This window comes from Mustelus asterias, chromosome 9, assembly GCF_964213995.1.
Source record: "Mustelus asterias chromosome 9, sMusAst1.hap1.1, whole genome shotgun sequence".
Taxonomy (NCBI): Eukaryota; Metazoa; Chordata; class Chondrichthyes; order Carcharhiniformes; family Triakidae; genus Mustelus; species Mustelus asterias.
In genome coordinates, this window is record NC_135809.1 from 98797734 (window position 1) to 98817266 (window position 19533).

At 43.6% G+C, this 19533-nt stretch overlaps 1 protein-coding gene across 1 annotated transcript in view; it reads right to left on the reverse strand.

Annotated features, from left to right (window-relative positions):
• Positions 1-19533, reverse strand: part of LOC144498863 (serine/threonine-protein kinase BRSK2-like) — a 638052-nt gene that overhangs the window by 76416 nt on the left and 542103 nt on the right. The window contains 1 exon segment of the mRNA XM_078220644.1: positions 15953-16076. Within this exon segment, the coding sequence (XP_078076770.1) occupies positions 15953-16076 (124 nt within the window).

Genomic DNA, 19533 nt, shown 5'->3' on the forward strand with positions numbered 1-19533 from the left:
GGAAGGATATGGCAGGGGGTGAGGGGTGGGTGGGTGAAGGAGTCCTCGGTTGAAGAAAAAGGAGGACATATTGGGAGTGCTAATATGGAAGATTGTGTCATCAGAAAAGATGCGGCAGGGATGGAGAGACTGGGAGAATGGAAAAGTTTTACAGGAAGCAGTGTGTTAGGAAGTGTACTCAGGGTAGTTGTGGAAGTCAGTGGGCTTACAGATTCCCAGGATCCTCAGTATTTTGCTTTTTTATAGTGAATTTTACTTGATTACCTATCCCCAGAAATAGGAACAGAGAAGTCGAGGAAAGGAAGAGTCAAAGATCAACTCTGTGAAGGTGAAGGATGGAAAATGGAGGCAAACTTGATGAATTTTCTCAGATCAGAGCAAAAGCAGGAAACTGCACTGATACAGTCATTAGTGTACCAGGAAAAGGGATGAGGGCAGAGCCCGAGTAGAACCAGGACAAAAATGGTCCATACAATCTCACAGAAAAGTGGGCATTTCTAGGATCCATGCCGATACCCTTAGCCAACCTTTTATTTGGAGGTAGCATCTTTGGTCAGTATGCTAACTCGGACTAAACTCTGATGTACTGACAGTTGTAACATGCCTCATGATCAATAAACAGTGGGAAGCTTCAAGCTTTTACCCTGCATGAGATCATAAGCAGAATAACATACTTTACTAACATGCTTCACGCACAAGAGATTATCATGCAAGATTAAAGTGCATGGGATTGGGGGAAGTGTATTGAGATGAATGGAAAACTGTTTGGCAGAGATGAAACAAAGAGTAGGAATTAATGAATGCTTTTCAAATTGACAGGCAGTAACTTGTGGGATGCCACAGGGATTGGTGCTGGGACCCCAGCTATTCACAATATATATTAATGATTTGGATGAGGGAACAAAATGTAACATCTCAAAGTTTGCAGATGATACCAAGTTGGATAGGAGAGTGAACTGTGACGAGGATGCAGAGATCCTTCAGAATGATCTGGACAGGTTGGGTGAGTGGGCAAATCAATGGCAGATGCAGTATAATTTGGATAAATGTGAGGTTATTCACTTGGGAAGCAAAAACAAGAAAGCAGATTACTACCTGAATGGCTGTAAATTGGGAAAGGGGAGTGTGCAGCGGGACCTGGGTGTCCTTGTGCACCAGTCACTGAAGGTAAGCATGCAGGTGCAGCAGGCGATAAAGAAGGCAAGTGGCATGTTGGCCTTCATTGAAAGAGGTTTTGAGTACAGGAGTAGGGATGTGTTGTTGCAATTATACGGGGCCTTGGTGAGGCCACACCTAGAGTACTGTGTGCAGTTTTGGTCTCCTTTTCTGAGGAAGGATGTTCTTGCTCTTGAGCGAGTGCAGCGAAGCTCCACCAGGCTGATTCCGGGGATGGCGGAACTGCTGTATGAGGAGAGATTGACTAGATTAGGATTGTTTTTGCTGGAGTTCAGATGAATGAGGGGGATCTCATAGAGACTTATAAAATTCTAACAGGACTAGACAGGGCAGATGCAGGGAGGATAATCCCGATGGTGGGGGAGTCCAGAACCAGGGGTCACAGTCTGAGGATTCATTTAGGAATGAGGTGAGGAGACATTTCTTCACCCAAAGAGTGGTGAGCCTGTGGATTTCATTACCACTGGAAGTAGTTGATGCCAAAACACTGAATGTATTCAAGAGGCGGCTTGGAGCAAATGGGATTAAAGGTTATGGGGAAAAAGCAGGATTAAGCTATTGAGTTGGATGATCAGCCATGATCGTAGTGAATGGTGGAGCAGGCTCGAAGGGCCAAATGGCCTCCTCCTGCTCCTATTTTCTATGTTTCTATGGCAATGAGTTTCTATGGCAATGAGTTCCACAGATTCACCACCCTTTGGCTGAAGAAATTCCTCCTCATCTCAGTTTTAAAGGAGCGTCCCTTCACTTTGAGATTGTGCCCTCAAGTTCTAGTCTCTCCCACGAGTGGAAACATCCTCTCCACGTCCATTCTATCTAGGCCTCTCAGTATTCTGTAAGTTCCCCATGCCCGATTTATTTTTCCATCGACCTCAAATGGGAAAGGAGGTGCACAGGCTGCCAACTCGCTTCTGCCTATTTCGCATGATCACCAAAGGCCAACTTCATATCCCGTGGGTGGAATTTTCCACTTGGAAAATTGGAGTTCATTTTCAGAGTGGCAGCTCCTCTACCTCATAAAAGATAACCTCTGAACCCGGCTCAGGGGTCGTTTACATCGCCTTGGGGACAGGGTTTCCTGTTCCTGCGCCACGGGCCGGGATTTTCTGGTCCTGCCGCCGGTGAGCATTGTCGCGGGCCCAGATGGGAAAACGTCTCTGCAAATTCTCCCATCCCGAGATGATGCCTGGAGGTGTCAGGGCCGGAAGATCCACACTGGCAGTCCGCCTAGAGTGCACATGGAGTCTGGTGTCTCGCCAATGTTTGCTGCAATGTAACGCAGCTGGCAGCCTCTGTACAACAGCACGAGGGTTCGAGATAAAAATTTCCATTTTAGAAATCACATCAAAACCAGAGCAATCATTTGTCCTGACCTTCTGGGGCTTTCAAATATTAAATAGTCCTCCTCTGTCACCATAGCAAAGCCAGTGCAAATGATTGAAAATACTCCTGCCTAGAAACAGGTTAGCATATTGCAAGTTGCTTTTCGCTCACACAGGAAAATTAAAACAGTGCTCAAATAATACAACCGGATACATACTTTTCACCCAGGCCCATCTACGTAAATGACACCAACCAATTAGTAGATGGTTAAAAGAAGACTGCTGAAGGACTGGGATTTTAAGTTTCTATTCGGATTATTCATTTAAGTGAAGTCAAATTTTTTTAAAAAAGTGAAGTCAAATGCATAATGCACAATCAGCTTTAACATTCTGGAAATAACGCGACCTCCAGAGCCACAAAGCTCTCATCATTCATTTCAATACTCCTTTCCATCAGGCTGGTTTTCAGTTCTCCCTCCTTCATTGCTTTCTGCTTTGTCAAGCCCAGCGATGGGAGCTAGCTGGAGCATTTTATATATATTGTTGGCTGCAGTGGACTGAAAGTAAAATGGGCTGTGTCAGATATTGATGTATGCTCGCTGTTCCAATCCTGAGAGAAAGAAAGATCACAGGACTTAACCTGCGAAATGACAGGTCATGAACAATCTTTTGTATCTGAAAAGTGCTCAAATTGTGAGCTTTCAGACAGAGGATAAATACTCCAGATTAAGGATAGAATTCTCCCATCCTGCCCTGCAGCAGGTTTGGTGGCAGACAGCAGTGAAGAATCTAACGGGAGCCAATAAGTCATAAACCTGCTGACGTAAAATCACATTGTAATTCTCCCAGTGGTGGGTTAATGATGGGCTGTACTCCCACTGTCTGGTGGCGTGAACACCATTTACATCTCATGAATGCTCATTAAAAAAGCTGCCCGCCAGTATCTGATCAGGTGGACACTGTACTATGTGATGTTGGCATCCAATGCTGGCGTCACGCCAACATGAAATTACACTGGTCTGAACCCTAATTGATGTAGAGTGAGGTGGACAAGATGATCCTCAGTTCACAAGAGACTTCGAGGTAAGTGCATCCGAGCCCATCTGCCATAGTACTGCGCTACCCTGGATGCACTATATGTCACTCTGCTAGGGCAGACCAGTTCCTGCCCCCACCTTCAGGTTGAGCAGGTCTTCAGGGACAGCACCTTGCTGATGGACTCCTGGACCCTCCTGCGACACCGTCTCAGTTCAGTACTGTGCCGAGGGTTGGGGAGTACAGGGGTCTCCTTCCCCCTGGTGCCACACACAGTGCTCTGATGAAGGGTGATCCAGACAAGAAATGTTGGCTCTATTCTCTCTCCACAGATGCTGTCAGACCTGCTGCATTTCTCCAGCATTTTCTGTTTTTGTTTCAGATTCCAGTATCCATAGTATTTTGCCTTTATCTAATCTGGACAGCACTGTGCTGCGGGACCCATGCAGCCACCATTGTGTGAAATTCAACCAGGGGCAGGGGTGTGGGTGGAAGGAGGGCTGTGCAAGGAGCGGGGGTGGGTGGGGCGGAGGAAGGACAAAGGAAGGATGGCTGTGCAGTGCTTTGTGTTGTCCACAGTCCGCTTTGGAAATAAGAATTATGTCAAGGCTCCCTTTTAAGTTCAGGGGCTGGCAGACAAGAGTCAGAGTGTGCAGACATTCTTGCGATGAAATGGAAATGAGCCACAGATGTCTGGCAGTCCAAGGGCTACGTGAACCTCTCAGTCTGAAGACAGAGGGTGGAGACAGTGCAGAACAGCAGCAGGCCATGCAGCAGGAGCAATCACTGGAAGCACGGTGTACCCCAGCTGCAGGGAGGGTCAAGGCCTGTATCCTTCAAAAGTAAAATGGACAGCCTGGTTTGCAGGGCTGTCCAACAGTCAATGTCCCTGGGCTTGGTGTGCCCTGTCACTGGGTTGCTGAGTGTATGGTGATGGTCACAGGGGGCACTTGCAGTGTGTAGACAGTAAGCACATAATACAGAGGCAAGGAGCATGGAAAGCTCTAATGGAGGGTTGCAGGACCCCTGCATGTGATGAAGCATATGGCCTCCAGATGAGCTGGGTGCAAGTCCACACGAGACATGGGCACCTCACAGGTGATGGGCTCGGGGGAGGAATGTGTCACTATCCATTATCACACAATGACAGGATCTAGTATAAAGGGGAGGCTGGAGAACCACATAACTAAGCATCGTGAGGCACCAGGTAAATTAGAGACATGCTGACAGTGAGGGAGTAACTCCATCTTCTAAACACTCAGGTAAAATCACACCTTCCGATATTGAAAGCAAGATCGGTTCTGTCCAGGCGAGTATGATGAAGTTTGGGAGGACCTGCTAAGCTGGCCTCTGGGGCTCCTTCTTGGAATGCATACTCACTTGTTGGTGCCACTACAGTGAGCAGGATCCAGGTCAATCAGAGGTCACAGACCCTGTTTCCCAGGAAGCAACAGTAAGCCACATTTTTAATGTTGCACTTTGAAAGGGAGAGGCACAACTCAATAAACTCATGTTAAATTTGGAAAAGCTACATAGTAGATTGCAGCCTTGAAGAGTGAAAGCTACAACGAAGGGGACACAACTGCATCAACTCTGTCATCCTATCAATGAAGGGGAGTTACGGGTTAACAATTAATGCCATTCATCATGACCAAATGGATTCCATTCATTTACCATCAGCAAATGAATGCTTTAGTTATGCCAAGTCAATGAGTGGAGTTCAGAGCTACATTTGTTCAATTCACAAGTTCCCACCCTCCACAGGACTCCAGATCTAACGCCTGTGGAATGGAATGCTGTTCACATCTGTGTTAGGCATAAGGTAACATGAAGAACAATGCAATCTAAGCTGCCAAAGCTTAACTGCCCAACTTCTCCCAAAGGTCTCTTGTTCACACCTTTGTACTCTGCACCCTTTAACCATTCTGGTCTTTTAAGTCAGGAGGCAAAAGTGAGAATGGATCCAGTGGTCCAGGTAACTTTTATATTCAAGACAAGAGGCGAAAGCGGGCAAGACACACAGTTCCAGCAGGGGGCTCTGCATGGGGGACAAAGCCAGAGGGAACATGAGCATCAACAGGAGGCTGAGGAGCAGAGACTCAGAGAGCGGAGATGACTGGCAACACCAAGGATCTGTCGCCCTTGAGTCTCCTTTCTCCAAATGAGAGGGAGCGCAGAGTAAGGCTGTGATTGTCCAGAGATCTGGTCCACCACAAATGCCACATGCTCTGAGAAGACCTGATGGGTGGATGTGGTGACTTCCTCATGCTAGTGGCCCTGAAGGCAGTACTTAATTTCTTTGCCTCTGGGTCTTTCCAGGGAGCAACCGGGGACCTGTTAGCATTTACAGTCAGCAACACATCAGTGCATTCAGGAGGCAACCAATACCCATTACAGGAGGGCCCATCATTGTGTAAGCTGTGCTTTGGATATGGACAGCCAGGCTCAGAGACTCAATGGCTTCGCAGGTATCTCGAGGATCCCAAGGCTGCAGGGTGAAACAGACTGCACCCATGTGACTATATGGGCTTCCTGGTAGCAGGTCTTTGCAGTTCATCCACCACAAGGGCTTCCATTCCATCAATGTGCAGTTGGTGTGTGACCATCAAAAGCAGATACAACATGTTTGTGCATGGTTTCCTAGGAGTTGTCATGACTCCCACATCCTCAGTCACTCCTAGGTGCTGGGAGATCTTCGAGGGGCCAAAACATTTGCAAGGGTGGTTGCTGGGTGATGAGGGATACCCACTTAAACACTGGCTAATGGCTGTGGTGCTTTGCCCTCTCACTCCAGTTTGGAAAGGTACAAGGCTGCACACGCCACTGCAGGCTCCCTCATAGAGCAGACCATAGGATTGCTGAAGATGTGATTCCGATGTCTGGACTGTTCAGGTGGCTCTCAGCAACACACTGCATGATCACAGTTTGCTGCGCCTTCACAATATAGTGCCCACCACTGCACTTATTCTCATAAAGGGAGAATTCCACTGTAAGATTGTAATTTGATCAGTGATAGTTTTTTTTATGGTAACCTGAGATGTACTTGAAACACTCTCCAATTTCTCACATAATTGTGAAAGTAAAGACAGTGGAGGATGCAAAAGGGCTGCTGTGACCATGAGAACTACAGGGACCAGGCGGGAAGTCATTCCCAAACATTTCTGGGACACCTTTGAGTGGGAGGGTGGCTTCAAAATCTACCACATGGCTTCTTCCAAAGACATAACTGCTGTTACGAAGCAGATAACGAGGATGGAGAGACACTCAACAAACCACTTATCATGACAGAACTTTATCACTTTGCTCGGCATTGCACTGCACTTCCTAATTTGGAATAAGTAACTTAAGCTTCTGGGCAGAATCAGCAACTGAAGCTTGGTGGGAGGAGGAACTTAATTTTTTAAAAAATTCATTCATGGGACATGGGCGTCGCTGGCTGGCCAACATTTATTGTAAGAGTTTTAACAACACCAGGTTAAAGTCCAACAGGTTTATTTGGTAGCAAATGCCATTAGCTTTCGGAGCGCTGGTTGGTCTGGTTGGCTGTAGAGATTCGCACTCTAATCAGTATTCTGTAACTTGACTTTGTGTCTCTGTGCCCTGTTTGAGAGCAGATTTCCACTGGAAAGGAGCAGCGCTCCGAAAGCTAATGGCATTTGCTACCAAATAAACCTGTTGGACTTTAACCTTGTGTTGTTAAAACTCTTACTGTGTTTACCCCAGTCCAACGCCGGCATCTCCACATCATAACATTTATTGCCCATCCCTAGTTGCCCCTGGAGGGCAGTTGAGAGGCAACCACATTGCTGTGGCTCTGCTGTAAGCCGGACCAGGTAAGGATGGCAGATTTCCTTCCCTAAAGGACATTAGTGAACCAGAAGAGTTTTTCCTGATAATTGGCAATGGTTTCATGGTCAGCAGTAGGCTCTTAATTCCAGATTTTGTTTTGGAATTCAAATTTCACCATCTGCCGTGGTGGGATTTGAACCCACGTCTCCAGAACATCCAGTTTCTGGATTAATAGTCTAACGATAATACCACTAGACCATCGCCTCCCTTGGTGGAAGGCCAACTATCAGTTTCCTTCTGTCAGGATGAGCTTTAGCAAATAAGTTCTGGGACTTCAAAGGTGGGTTGAGCTTCCCGATTAATAATGTCATGATGCCTTTTTGCACCTCAGGCATACTCATTAAAACCTCACCAAATTAAATTCTCCACCTATGAGAGATTAGAATGTTCACTTTTACAACTGCAGATAAGTGACGTGGGCCTGGTAAGGTCGGCTTCTTCTATGATACGTCATGGAAGAATTCTTGGAAATAAGTGGAAATAAATTCTTGGAAATAAATTCTTGGAAATAAGTGGACTTATTAGTGAGAGCAACATGGTTTTGTGAAGGGGAGGTCATGTCTCACGAACTTGATCGAGTTTTTCAAGGAAGTGACGAAGATCATTGATGAGGGTAGGGCAGTGAATGTTGTCTACATGGACTTCAGTAAGGCCTTTGACAAGGTCCCTCATGGCAGACTGGCGCAGAAGGTGAAGTCGCATGGGATCAGAGGTGAGCTGGCAAGGTGGATACAAAACTGGCTCGGTCAAAGAAGATAGAGAGTAGCAGTGGAAGGGTGCTTTTCTGACTGGAGGGCTGTGACAAGTGGCGTTCCTTAGGGATCAGTGCTGGGACTGTTTGTAATATATATAAATTATTTGGAGGAAAATGTAACTGGATTAATTAGTAAGTTTGTGGATGACAGAAAGGTTGGTGGATTTGCAGATAGCGATGAGGACTATCAGAGGATACAGCAGGATATAGATCAGTTGGAGACTTGGGCGGAGAGATGGCAGATGGAGTTTAATCTGGACAAATGTGAGGTAATGCATTTTGGAAGGTCTAATACAAATAGGAAACATACAGTAAATGGCAGAACCCTTAAGAGTATTGATAGGCAAAGGGATCTGGGTGTACAGGTACACAGGTCACTGAAAGTGGCAATGCAGGTGGAGAAGGTAGTCAAGAAGGCATACGGCATGCTTGCCTTCAGCGGCCGGGCATTGAGTTTAAAAATTGGCAAGTCATGTTGGTGCTTTATAGAACCTTAGTTAGGCCGCACTTGGAATATAGTGTTCAATTCTGGTCGTCACACTACCAGAAGGATGTGGAGGCTTTGGATAGCGTACAGAAAAGATTTACCAGGACGTTGCCTGGTATGGAGGGCATTAGCTATGAGGAGAGGTTGGAGAAACTTGGGTTGTTCTCACTGGAACGACAGAGGTTGAGGGGTGACCTGATAGAAGTCTACAAGATTATGAGAGGCATGGGCAGAGTGGATAGTCAGAAGCTTTTTCCCAGGGTGGAAGAGTCAATTACTAGGGGGCACAGGTTTAAAGGAGATGTACGAGGCAGATTTTTTACACAGGGGGTAGTGGGTGCCTGGAACCCGTTGCTGGAGGAGGTAGTAGAAGCGGATACAATAGTGACGTTTAAGGGGAGTCTTGACAAATATATGAATAGGATGAGAATAGAGGGATATGGTCCCCGGAAGGGCAGGGGGTTGTAGTTAAGTCGGGTAGTATGGTCGGTGTAGGCTTGGAGGGACGAAGGGCCTGTTCCTGCGCTGTAATTTTCTTTGTTCTTTGTTTATTTGGTATCACGAACTTTCGGAGCGCTGCACCTTCATCAGGTAAGGTGATGAAGGAGCAGCGCTCCGAAAGCTCGTGATTCCAAATAAACCTGTTGGACTTTAACCTGGTGTTGTGAGACTTCTTACTGTGTGTTTATAGTGAAACAGCTTCTTCTGCCGTTTTCTCTCCTTCTCAATTTTAGCTTTCTCTGCTTCATTTTCATCCTCTCAAATGTTTAGATAATCTTCTCCTGGACATCTGGGAAAACTGCTCTGGACGGAGTTTTGAGGATGTAGACTAGTTCTGGAAAACACATCTTCTCAAAGAAGACAGTCAGACATCTCAGTACTCCTTAAGAATGGCAAAAAGTAACATGGCTGAAGTGATGGAGTTGACAGCAACTGCAGCCTCCTCTAACAGTAATCGCACTCTTAGCATTCCAACACCTCGAGGACACAAACAGTCCATGCAACTAATTCATAATTTGCCTGATGGATATATAATCATTGGAAACAAGTTTATTTCATATTGAGACTTTAAATATTGCAGATGATATGAGAATCTTCAGTTGAATTATGCAGCTCATTTATTTGCATGTCCATTCTGATCAAACTTGTAGAAGAGGAAATACCCTGAGGTGAAATATTAACAGAAGCCAAATGATAAACTTCAGCCAGCTGTCATGTGAATTTACATCAGTCTCCCCAGTCTGCTGCTTTTAAAAAGTAATTCTGAATGGTTAATATTCCGGACTGCCAGTTCAATCTGAAGTTATGATGACATTGCTGCCCATATGAAGGAGCATCGTCTGAAATGATCACTGAACTTGCCCAGTGCACCTACTTTCAGGTGTCAAAGAGAAAGAGAAAATGTTGTGAACACATTGCAACTTGGCCAACAGCTAAACAAAAGAAAGGCAGGCTAACACCCTTGACAGGCGAGCTGAGCTGACAGCTAGGGCAGTCAGTATATTAACGGACCTTTTTCCTTTAAGATACAGAGGCACAATGGTTAGCACTGCTGTCTCACAGCACGAGGGACCCGGGTTCAATTCCGGTCTTGGGTAACTGTCTGTGTGGAGTTTGCACCTTCTCCCCGTGTCTGCGTGGGTTTCCTCCGGGTGCTCTGGTTTCCTCCCACAATCCAAAGATTTGCAGGTTAAGTTGATTGGCCATGCTAAATTGCCCCTTAGTGTCAAGGGACTAGCAGGGTAAATACATAGGGGGTTACGGGGATAAGACTTGGTTGGGATTGTTGTCGGTGTAGGCTCGACGGGCTGTATGGCCTGCTCTGCACTGTAGGAATTCAATAATTTTGCAGCATTTTTGCTTGCATTTCAGAAATTTGGGCTACAGTGCATTTTTTGAAAAAGAAAAACAGATTTATTTAAAACCAAATTACGGTGCAGCTTTAACAATAGTCTGGATGGAGTTGCAGTTAAGCTCCTTCAATAACTTCAATTTGATGGAATAAGCTATCACACTTCCGCGTAACAACTTATCACATGGTGATCTCATCTCTGGTTTTGTTTCTGGCAGTGAAAGGGATAAACAATGGGGGAAGTTTTCCCATCCTGCCCACCATGGGAATCACAGCGGGAGAGGGGTGGGGTGGACTATGCAAACGTCCATTGACCTCGAGCAGGATTTTCCGGTTTTGGGGCAAGCGTGGCCAGAAAATCCCGCCCAATAAGTCACAAATGGAATTGGGTTACCCTGCTTGTTCTGGCACCTCTTAAACCTGGATTCAAATTTAGTTTGGACTGATGGGATGAAAGTTTGCGGGCTACAAGAATCTTCCATAAATGAACCTGCTCATTCTCTATCCACTCACCCACGTTTGGTTCTAAACTGGTCACTGCCTTCAGCGCGTGGCTTTATCTGAGATGTTTTAATTGGGCACTGGGGAGGGGGGATTCAGTTTTGCCCAGAAGGTAAAAACAGTAAAAACCGGGGAATAAGAATACTGGTCTGAACTGCTTTTTCCTATCGGGTGGGTATGCCTTGATTGTTGTCAACTACTAGTTTAGTTTGGAGACACAGTCAAACCACCTATGATTTTGCATTCATTGACTTTATGTAAAATCCCACGCAAAGTTAGCCCATGATTTTTGAATGTGTGCTTGCAGCTGATACAACAATGTGTATTTAGAAATTTACCTTGTGGACATGACAATTTTACCTCACAAAGTGAAAGCAGAATGGCTGTGTCAGTTGCAAAGCTTTCCTGGAGAGGAAAGATTTATCCCAGAGTGATTTGCAACAATTAACTCAGGATGGGCTAATAGGATTGGCAGGAGAGTTGTAGATGAAGCAGCTTGAAAGAGAGGAAGAAAGAGAAATCAAAAAGCTCAAATTAGAAATAGAAGAAAGGGAGAAATGGAAAAAAAACTGGCAAGAATGCAACAAATGAGTGATCACCTGATGAAGGGGCAATGCTCTGAAAGCTCATGCTACCAAATAAACCTGTTGGACTTTAACCTTGTGTTGTGAGACTACTTACTGAGTGGAAAGGGACAGCGTTAGAGAGCTTCAAAGAGAGAAGGCAGTCAGAAAATAGGAACTGGCTAAATAAAAGCTTAAAGGGTGAAAGTGAAACATATAGTTCAGACGATGAGTCAGGTCCCACTTTGAGCTTTGATTTAACAAAGAAGTTTCGCCGAGTAGCAGCTTGGTCTCTAACTGAAAGGGCCAACTTTGTGGGGAGTTGATATGAGCCTGGAAGAATTGCCTAGCTTGGGCTAGAGGGAGAATCTCTGGGAAAAGAAAACTTCAACATGAAAGACAGGACAACACATGGACTGCAGAGGTTATGAAAGGCTGTTCACTGCTACCTTCCTGAGGGAAAGAAGAGATGGGCAATAAATACTGGTTTAGCGAGGGACACCGGCACCCATGAACAGAATATTTTTTTAAAATTGCAAGGTACCAGGTCGAAAGAAGAAAAGAACAGGAATAAACTGGGGCGGCTGGGCGGCACGGTAGCACAGTGGTTAGCACTGCTGCTTCACAGCTCCAGGGTCCCGGGTTCGATTCCCGGCTCGGGTCACTGTCTGTGTGGAGTTTGCACATTCTCCTCGTGTCTGCGTGGGTTTCCTCCGGGTGCTCCGGTTTCCTCCCACAGTCCAAAGATGTGCAGGTTAGGTTGATTGGCCAGGTTAAAAAAATTGCCCCTTAGAGTCCTGAGATGCGTAGGTTAGAGGGATTAGCGGGTAAATATGTGGGGGTAGGGCCTGGGTGGGATTGTGGTCGGTGCAGACTCGATGGGCCGAATGGCCTCCTTCTGCACTGTAGGGTTTCTATGTTTCTATGTAAACCCCTGGGAGCTCATCATCACAAATTCTGCCTCGGTTCTGACGAAACACCATCAACCTGAATTGTCAACTCTGTTTCTCTCCAGAGATGCTGCTTGACCTACTGAGTAACACCAGCATTTTCATTTTCCAGTTCTACTCAGGCTGCCTCCCTTATCTCATTTTTTGAAACATTAATGACTGTAGCAGTGCTATTTGATGCTCTCAATCTGAACTGGAAATTTTCACTGATTTTACTCCAATTTCCACCCTTCTTTCACTTTCACATGTACATCTCCAACTCTTCCCTTCCCTTCCTGACTTCTCTCTCCCCATTTCTGGTGATAGACTTTCAACCAATAGTCAATATGACCTTACTAAACCCACTGCTACTTTAACAATGCTCCCTCACACCTTGCTTACTGTAAGGACTGTATTCCATTCTCCCAGTTTTTCTGTCTTTGTCGCATCTGTTTTGCCAATGCAGCCTTCCATACTAACGCTTCCTATTGGTCCTCCTTCACTTTGTTGCACCATGAAACCTTTCGTCATTGAACCTCTCATGCCTCCACCCTACCACAGATCTACCCATCCTCACTCTTTCCCTTGCTCAGAACCTATTATGTTTCTAACCTACCTCAATTCTGATGAAAGGTCATAGACCTGCAATGTAACTCTGTTTCAGTCTCAACAGATACAGCCAGACCTGCTGAGTATTTCACACTCATTTCTCCCTTGAACAGCTTGGCGCTGATTTCAAGGTCATTCTAGACTTCCCCAAAAAACAGCAAACGTTCCTATCATAATCTTTTCATAATCCTAAAAAAATCAATGAAATCACCCTTTAACCTTCCATATTTTGGGGAATAAAAGCATGGTTTATGGAATTTCTTCCTATAATCTAAAACTTAGAACCTGGTAAAATTCTGGTTAAGCTGAGCTGCGCCAGTTCAAAGACCCTACGGTGTGATGACCTAAACTGCACAGTGTGCTGCAGTTCAGGGCTTTTGATAGTTGTACAAAAACTTGCCTCCTTTTACATTTTAGCACTTTAGTTTTATTAATTTATTTATCCATTAATCTTTTGTTTTTGTTTCCATCTGATTACAACATTTTAGTGGTCCCATCTACACTACTTATTACATCATTAATATTTGTGACATAAATAAATTTGGATACATGATCCTCTATTGTAATACTTGTGCAGTATATGTATACTGAATAGTAGAGGCTCCAACACAGATTCTTGTGGGCTGCTGTCAGTTGCTCTCTTACAATTCAACTGCATGTCTATTATTCCTAGTCTCTTGTCATCTAATGTCCAACCAATCTCTTAATAAGGTCAACAATTTGCCTTCAATTCCATGAGTATTAATTTTACCTAATAGTCTCTCATGTGGAACTTTATTGGATATCTTCTGGAAATGCATTTAAACTACATCTATAGACATTCCCCTGTCTACTACTTTAGTCATTGACTCAAAAAATTCAATTAAGTTCATTCCACATGATTTAGCCTTTATAAATCCATGTTGGCTCTCTCTAGTCAACTTAAAGTTCTCTAAGTCACTCTGTTCGTGATTATAAATTCCAATGACTTGCCCACACAGGTTCTCTCACGGTTCTTAAATAACAGAGTTACATTTGCAGTTTTCTGATCTAAAAGGACAATCCCTGAATTGAGAGCACTATGGAAGATTATGATTAGCGCATTTCAAATGTTATCACTTACATCCTTTAAAAGCCTGAGATTGAAACCATCAGTTCCTGTGGCAAAGGCAGGTACTGTAGGTTGCAGATCAGGCACGATCTCACTAAATTGCAGAACAGGCTCAAGGGACAAGATGGCGCATTTCTGTTCCTACATTCCTACGATTTGTCAGTCTTTAGTGCTATTATTTTTTTAAAATACCGTTTTCTTGTTTACATTAGCTTTAATGAGTTCCAGTCCTTGATTCATTATTAATTTCCCTGGAAAGTCAGATATAATATTGTCTCTCCGCTGCTTTGAGTAGCAAAAATGGCACCCAAGAGAAGCTTAAATTGCCTACTCAAGGATGAGTGAGACAGACAAACGAAAATGAAGCAATCTCCAAGTACATAAATGCCTTGACAATGCATTAATGAAAAGTACAGATTCTAGTAATCTATCTTACTGGAAATGCATGCTCTTTCAAATTTTCCTGCAAGTTATGTCAATCTGAAACATTACTAAGTTGTTTACCACTGAGCGGATTTCTATCTCACTGACTTAAAATTGCTTCAAGGTCTTAACTACATAATCAAACCTGGATTTAAACATATTTGTTAGCGACCTACTGGAAACTAGAAGATGCATCTCTGAATCAGTTGCTTCATGAAAATTGGGATGAGTCAGAGGAGGGGTGGTGAAAGTGGATTTCCCTGCTTTTAACTGCTCAACTGTCTGATTGCTTATAAGGGGTGAGGAGGGTTAAAATCTTAAGACACTGTTGTTATGGATAGTTTGCAAAAATTTAAAGTAAGAATTGATTTATCAAAACCACAAAAATGTGCAGATTAGGTTGATTAGCCATGCCAAATTGACCCTAATGTCAGGGGATTAGTAGGGTAAATATGTGGGGTTACGGGAATAAAGCCTGGGTGGGATTGTGGTCGGTGCAGTATTGATGAGCCGAATGGCCTCCTTCTGTACGGTAGGGATTCTATGATTCTATGATATGATTACTTAAAGCACAGATACAAATTTCAAAGAATATTTGTCATTTATTCTTAACAGTAGCCAAAGTAATAAGCTTCACTGCAACAAGCAAATAAAAAGATTCTGTTCTGCCCTGTTTTTACACAATGTTCTATTCTGCCACTGCTTGTTAGATCTTCCCAGCTTGCTCGACTGAGTTTCTGCAATGTGATTTCAAGAGCCCATCTCTCTCGTGATTATCCATTGAGTTTTCCTTCTCCGTGGGGAGATACCAGGCCTCTGCTCTTTGATTCTTCTTAACTAGACAAATAAGATCACAAACCCACATACCATGGGAGAACCACATAGGCATGGGCTCACTTCATACCCAGAATAATACATCAATAAAAGAATGGGTCAAGCAGTAAATCATTTCTCAATAAATACTCTCTTTAGGTAAGAATGCTGTTTTAAGATTTATATTTTTCATACAATTAGAATGAATATAAACTTCATGATGGAAAAATCAGAAATTGATTTTCTACATCTTCCAGTTTCAGTAGCAATTTTTTGCATTGGTACCTTTTCCCAAATTTCAACCATACCATATTTCTTTCTTTATTGAGAAATGATTTACTGCTTGACCCATTATTTGATTGATGTATCATTGTGGGTATGAAATGTGCCAATGCCTGTGTCTTTAGAAAATTAAATATTCTATGATTATTAAATATAGAAAGGTGATAACTTCACGAAGGCAATGTCTCATTTTAATTACAGGCAGCAAAAAGATGAGAATCTTCTCCTAAAAATGCAGCTGTATCTTCAGCACAAATTCATACTTACTGAAAGGAAGGCATGGACAATGTCTGCTTTAATGGAACTCAATGGCTTGTCCTTGATGACCACAAATATCTGCTCCTCTTTGTCCAAATTGATGAAGTTACCAAACCACGACTTTTTGGCAAGTCTAAAGAAAATAAAAGGAGAATTTTGACTACACATGCCTGAAAGATTTCATTCTCTTCCCCGTCTCATTTTCACTTACCATGGTCACCTAACCTTTCCATGGTATCTAGCTTTCTGAAGTGTTAACAAGACGTACAAATGTATCTCCAGTGATCAACTGACTGGAGTTGTAGGCCATTGGACCAGAAAGGCAGAGCTGGCAGTTTTTCCCTTCATACTTCAATTGAAGATCGAACCTATAAATTATATCTGGTAACTCCAGATCCTTAATGAACAGTTCTATTATATTTCTAGACCATTGACTCATTAGGACTGTACATAAATATAATATTGTGTTGCAGCAAGATTTAATTGCCTGCTCTCTTGTGGAAGACCACTCCATTGTAAAAGAGGCACTCTATGTCAGCCAAAACTTGCTTGTGCCTATGGTCCTTCCTTGTTTCATAAGACCATAAGACATAGGAACAGAACTAGGCCACTCGGCCCATCGAGTCTGCTCCGCCATTCAATCATGGCTGATATTTTTCTCATCCCCATTCTCCTGCCTTTTCAGTTACCAACCTGAAGCTGAAGCATTCACCACATGTTAGTGATAATGGGAACATTTTAAAAAATGTTGTTTATTTTTAAAAAATCAAGATTGGTTTCTTAATAAGCCAATTTAAAGCTTCATTAAGCAGATAAACAAGTCGGAATGCAGGTTTATAAATCTGGATTCAGCATGTTAGGAGTAAGGGCAATCCCTATTGGAAAACTTACAATTTTGAAATAGTTTATTCTAATTATGTCATACAAAAATGAAGTGACATTAAATAGTCATTGAGAAACTTAGCAGAGATATTGAAATTGCAGAAAATTAAGAGGTTCGTGATTTCCCACCTAATTGCTCAAAGATCACAATCTCCAGTGCGTATCCATCATGCCAATAAATCCTGGCAATAGTCCTGCTTTGGGAGGAAGGGTTATTGAAGCATGCAAAGTAATAGCAAATTCTCTTTTGTAAAACTGCATGGCTTCTAGTTTTACTGGCACACATTAACTACTGGTTAGGTTGTTGGGATAGTCTTCCTGGAGAGTGAAGCTTCAGCGAGTGGTGGGGACAGAAGTCCAGAAAAAGAAACAGAAAATAAATAAAGAAAAGAGGATAAAAAGGAAGGAGAATTTATTAATCACCCTAGGCAAACTCAGCAATCACTATGATACATATAACTTGTCACTTCTAAAAACGTTTATAATTTTTGATTGAGACAATAGGCTCAACTGAGAATCTAACATTTAGGGAATTAACCAAGATTGACAACTCTAAATGTAAGCCTCAATTCAAACTATTTCCTTTGGATAGTACAACAAGCTAAATGGTGGGTGGAATTTAATCAAGCCCCTCGCACTGAGAACAATGGTGGCTGGTCTCAGTTCAGGGAGACTCCACTTCACTCTCCCAATGGCAGGGTAACCTTCCCTGATTAAGTCGGAAGTATAAGAGGCTGACACAGGATTTCAATCCAGATGTGTGTGACATTAGTGTATCTTTGAGAAAGGTTTTTAGTTTAAATCATGGTCTCTGGAGCTCTCACAGCTTCAGTGTTCCTCATTGCTGCCGAGCTGTCTACCAGATCTCCTTTCACTGCTCCTTAAGTGACATAAATGGGGGCCTCAGGTACTTCCTGAGATTCGTTTTATGACCTTGCATTGTTCGAAAGAAAACTGGTTGGCAGGTCAGGTGACATTTTCATTTTGGGTTTGGAGCTGCAGGTTTGAGTTTTGGAAGGAACAGCAAGCCGAAAAGAAGTGTTTCTCTCTCCCTGTTTTATTTGGAAATTCTGCTGGTTATCTGCAAACAAGGTCTTGCCTTCCTGGAGTAGAAAATCAGCTGTTGGTGGCTTGACCAGAGTCTACTTGGGCTTCTGGGAAGCTGTTCTGACTTCAAACTGTTCTGGGTGTGTCAAGAGGACTACTAGAACTTACAAGACTGGGGGTTTTCAATTCTCCAACCAAAGGACTCAATTCCAGTATCACGTGAGCATTAGACTTTGTTGTGTTGAACCTGTTTAAAGGGTTTTATCTATGGAAGGTTTTGGTTTGATTGGAACAAGTTAGATATATTTGTTAAGGGTTATACATTATCGTGGTTGTTTTATTTTTGTTTGTAATTGATAAACGTTATTGGTAATTTTCATTCCATACATGTTAACCATATTCTTAATTAAAATTTGTTTGATAAAAGTTCCCTCGTGAATCATTTGAATCATACCTGAAGTGAAACATATCATGCTTATCCTAGCCAAATTCAAGATGCAAAACTTAAAAAATCCAGGCAGGTTCCATTAAACACTTTGTGGAGTTTCTGACCTGTTCCATAACACGTGGCAACATGCCATTTAAAGTCGTTAGTGAGCCAATTGACACTCATTATTACTGAGACCACCGCAATTTAGTGGTCATTGGGATCTGTATGGCTTTTCATTATCTCCTGAAAGCCACCCAGCAAACTGCTGAAAGCTACCTACCTGCCCTTGTGTCCGATTCCCCTGCACGGTCCTCCTGTGAGCCCCTACACTGAGATCCCCATCCTGCCATCACTCACCTTTGTCCTGGGTCTCTGGTGGGTGCATTGCCAGCAGCTGCCACCACTCCTGATGACACTGATGGCAATAAGGATTTGATGGCTGCAGATTGGCTGGCAGGACTTGCGCTGTCAGGCTCCTGTATCCTGGGGAAGAGCTGATGGTGGTCAACTAAGTTTCTGAAAAAGCACTTCATACCATCTGGCCTCCCTCATGGAACTGATGGACAGTTCTTGTCAGTTCTCAGACAGATGTGCAAAATCCCCATTGGGTTGATTAAATTCAGCCCAGTGTGTAATAAATTATTGGAATGTAGGAATGTAAGAATGTAACAATGAATATTTCAGCCCACTATTCAAAAACCAAATACAGAGAGTTCACTATGTACATCCCATTGTTTTTCTTGCCAAACGTCTGCTCAATTCCCTCTTAATGTTACGAAGGTGCTCAGTCTCAGCTACCTCTCTTTGAGCTTACACCATTCACTGTGTGAATCATAGAAACCCTACAGTGCAGAAAGAGGCCATCTGGCCCATCGAGTCTGCACCGACCACAATCCCACCCAGGCCCTACCCCCATATCCCTACACATTTACCCGCTAATCCCTCTAACCTACGCATCTCAGGACACTAAGGGGCAATTTTAGCATGGCCAATCAACCTAATCCGCGCATCTTTGGACTGTGGGAGGAAACCAGAGCACCCGGAGGAAACCCACGCAGACACGAGGAGAATGTGCAAACTCCACACAGTCAGTGACCCAAGCCGGGAATCGAACCCAGGTCCCTGGAGCTGTGAAGCAGCAGTGCTAGCCACTGTGTTACCGTGCCGCCCCAAAGTGTGATTCAGCTTTGTTCGATGTGTCAATCTATCTTCCTTCTTCTGAGCTTTATCC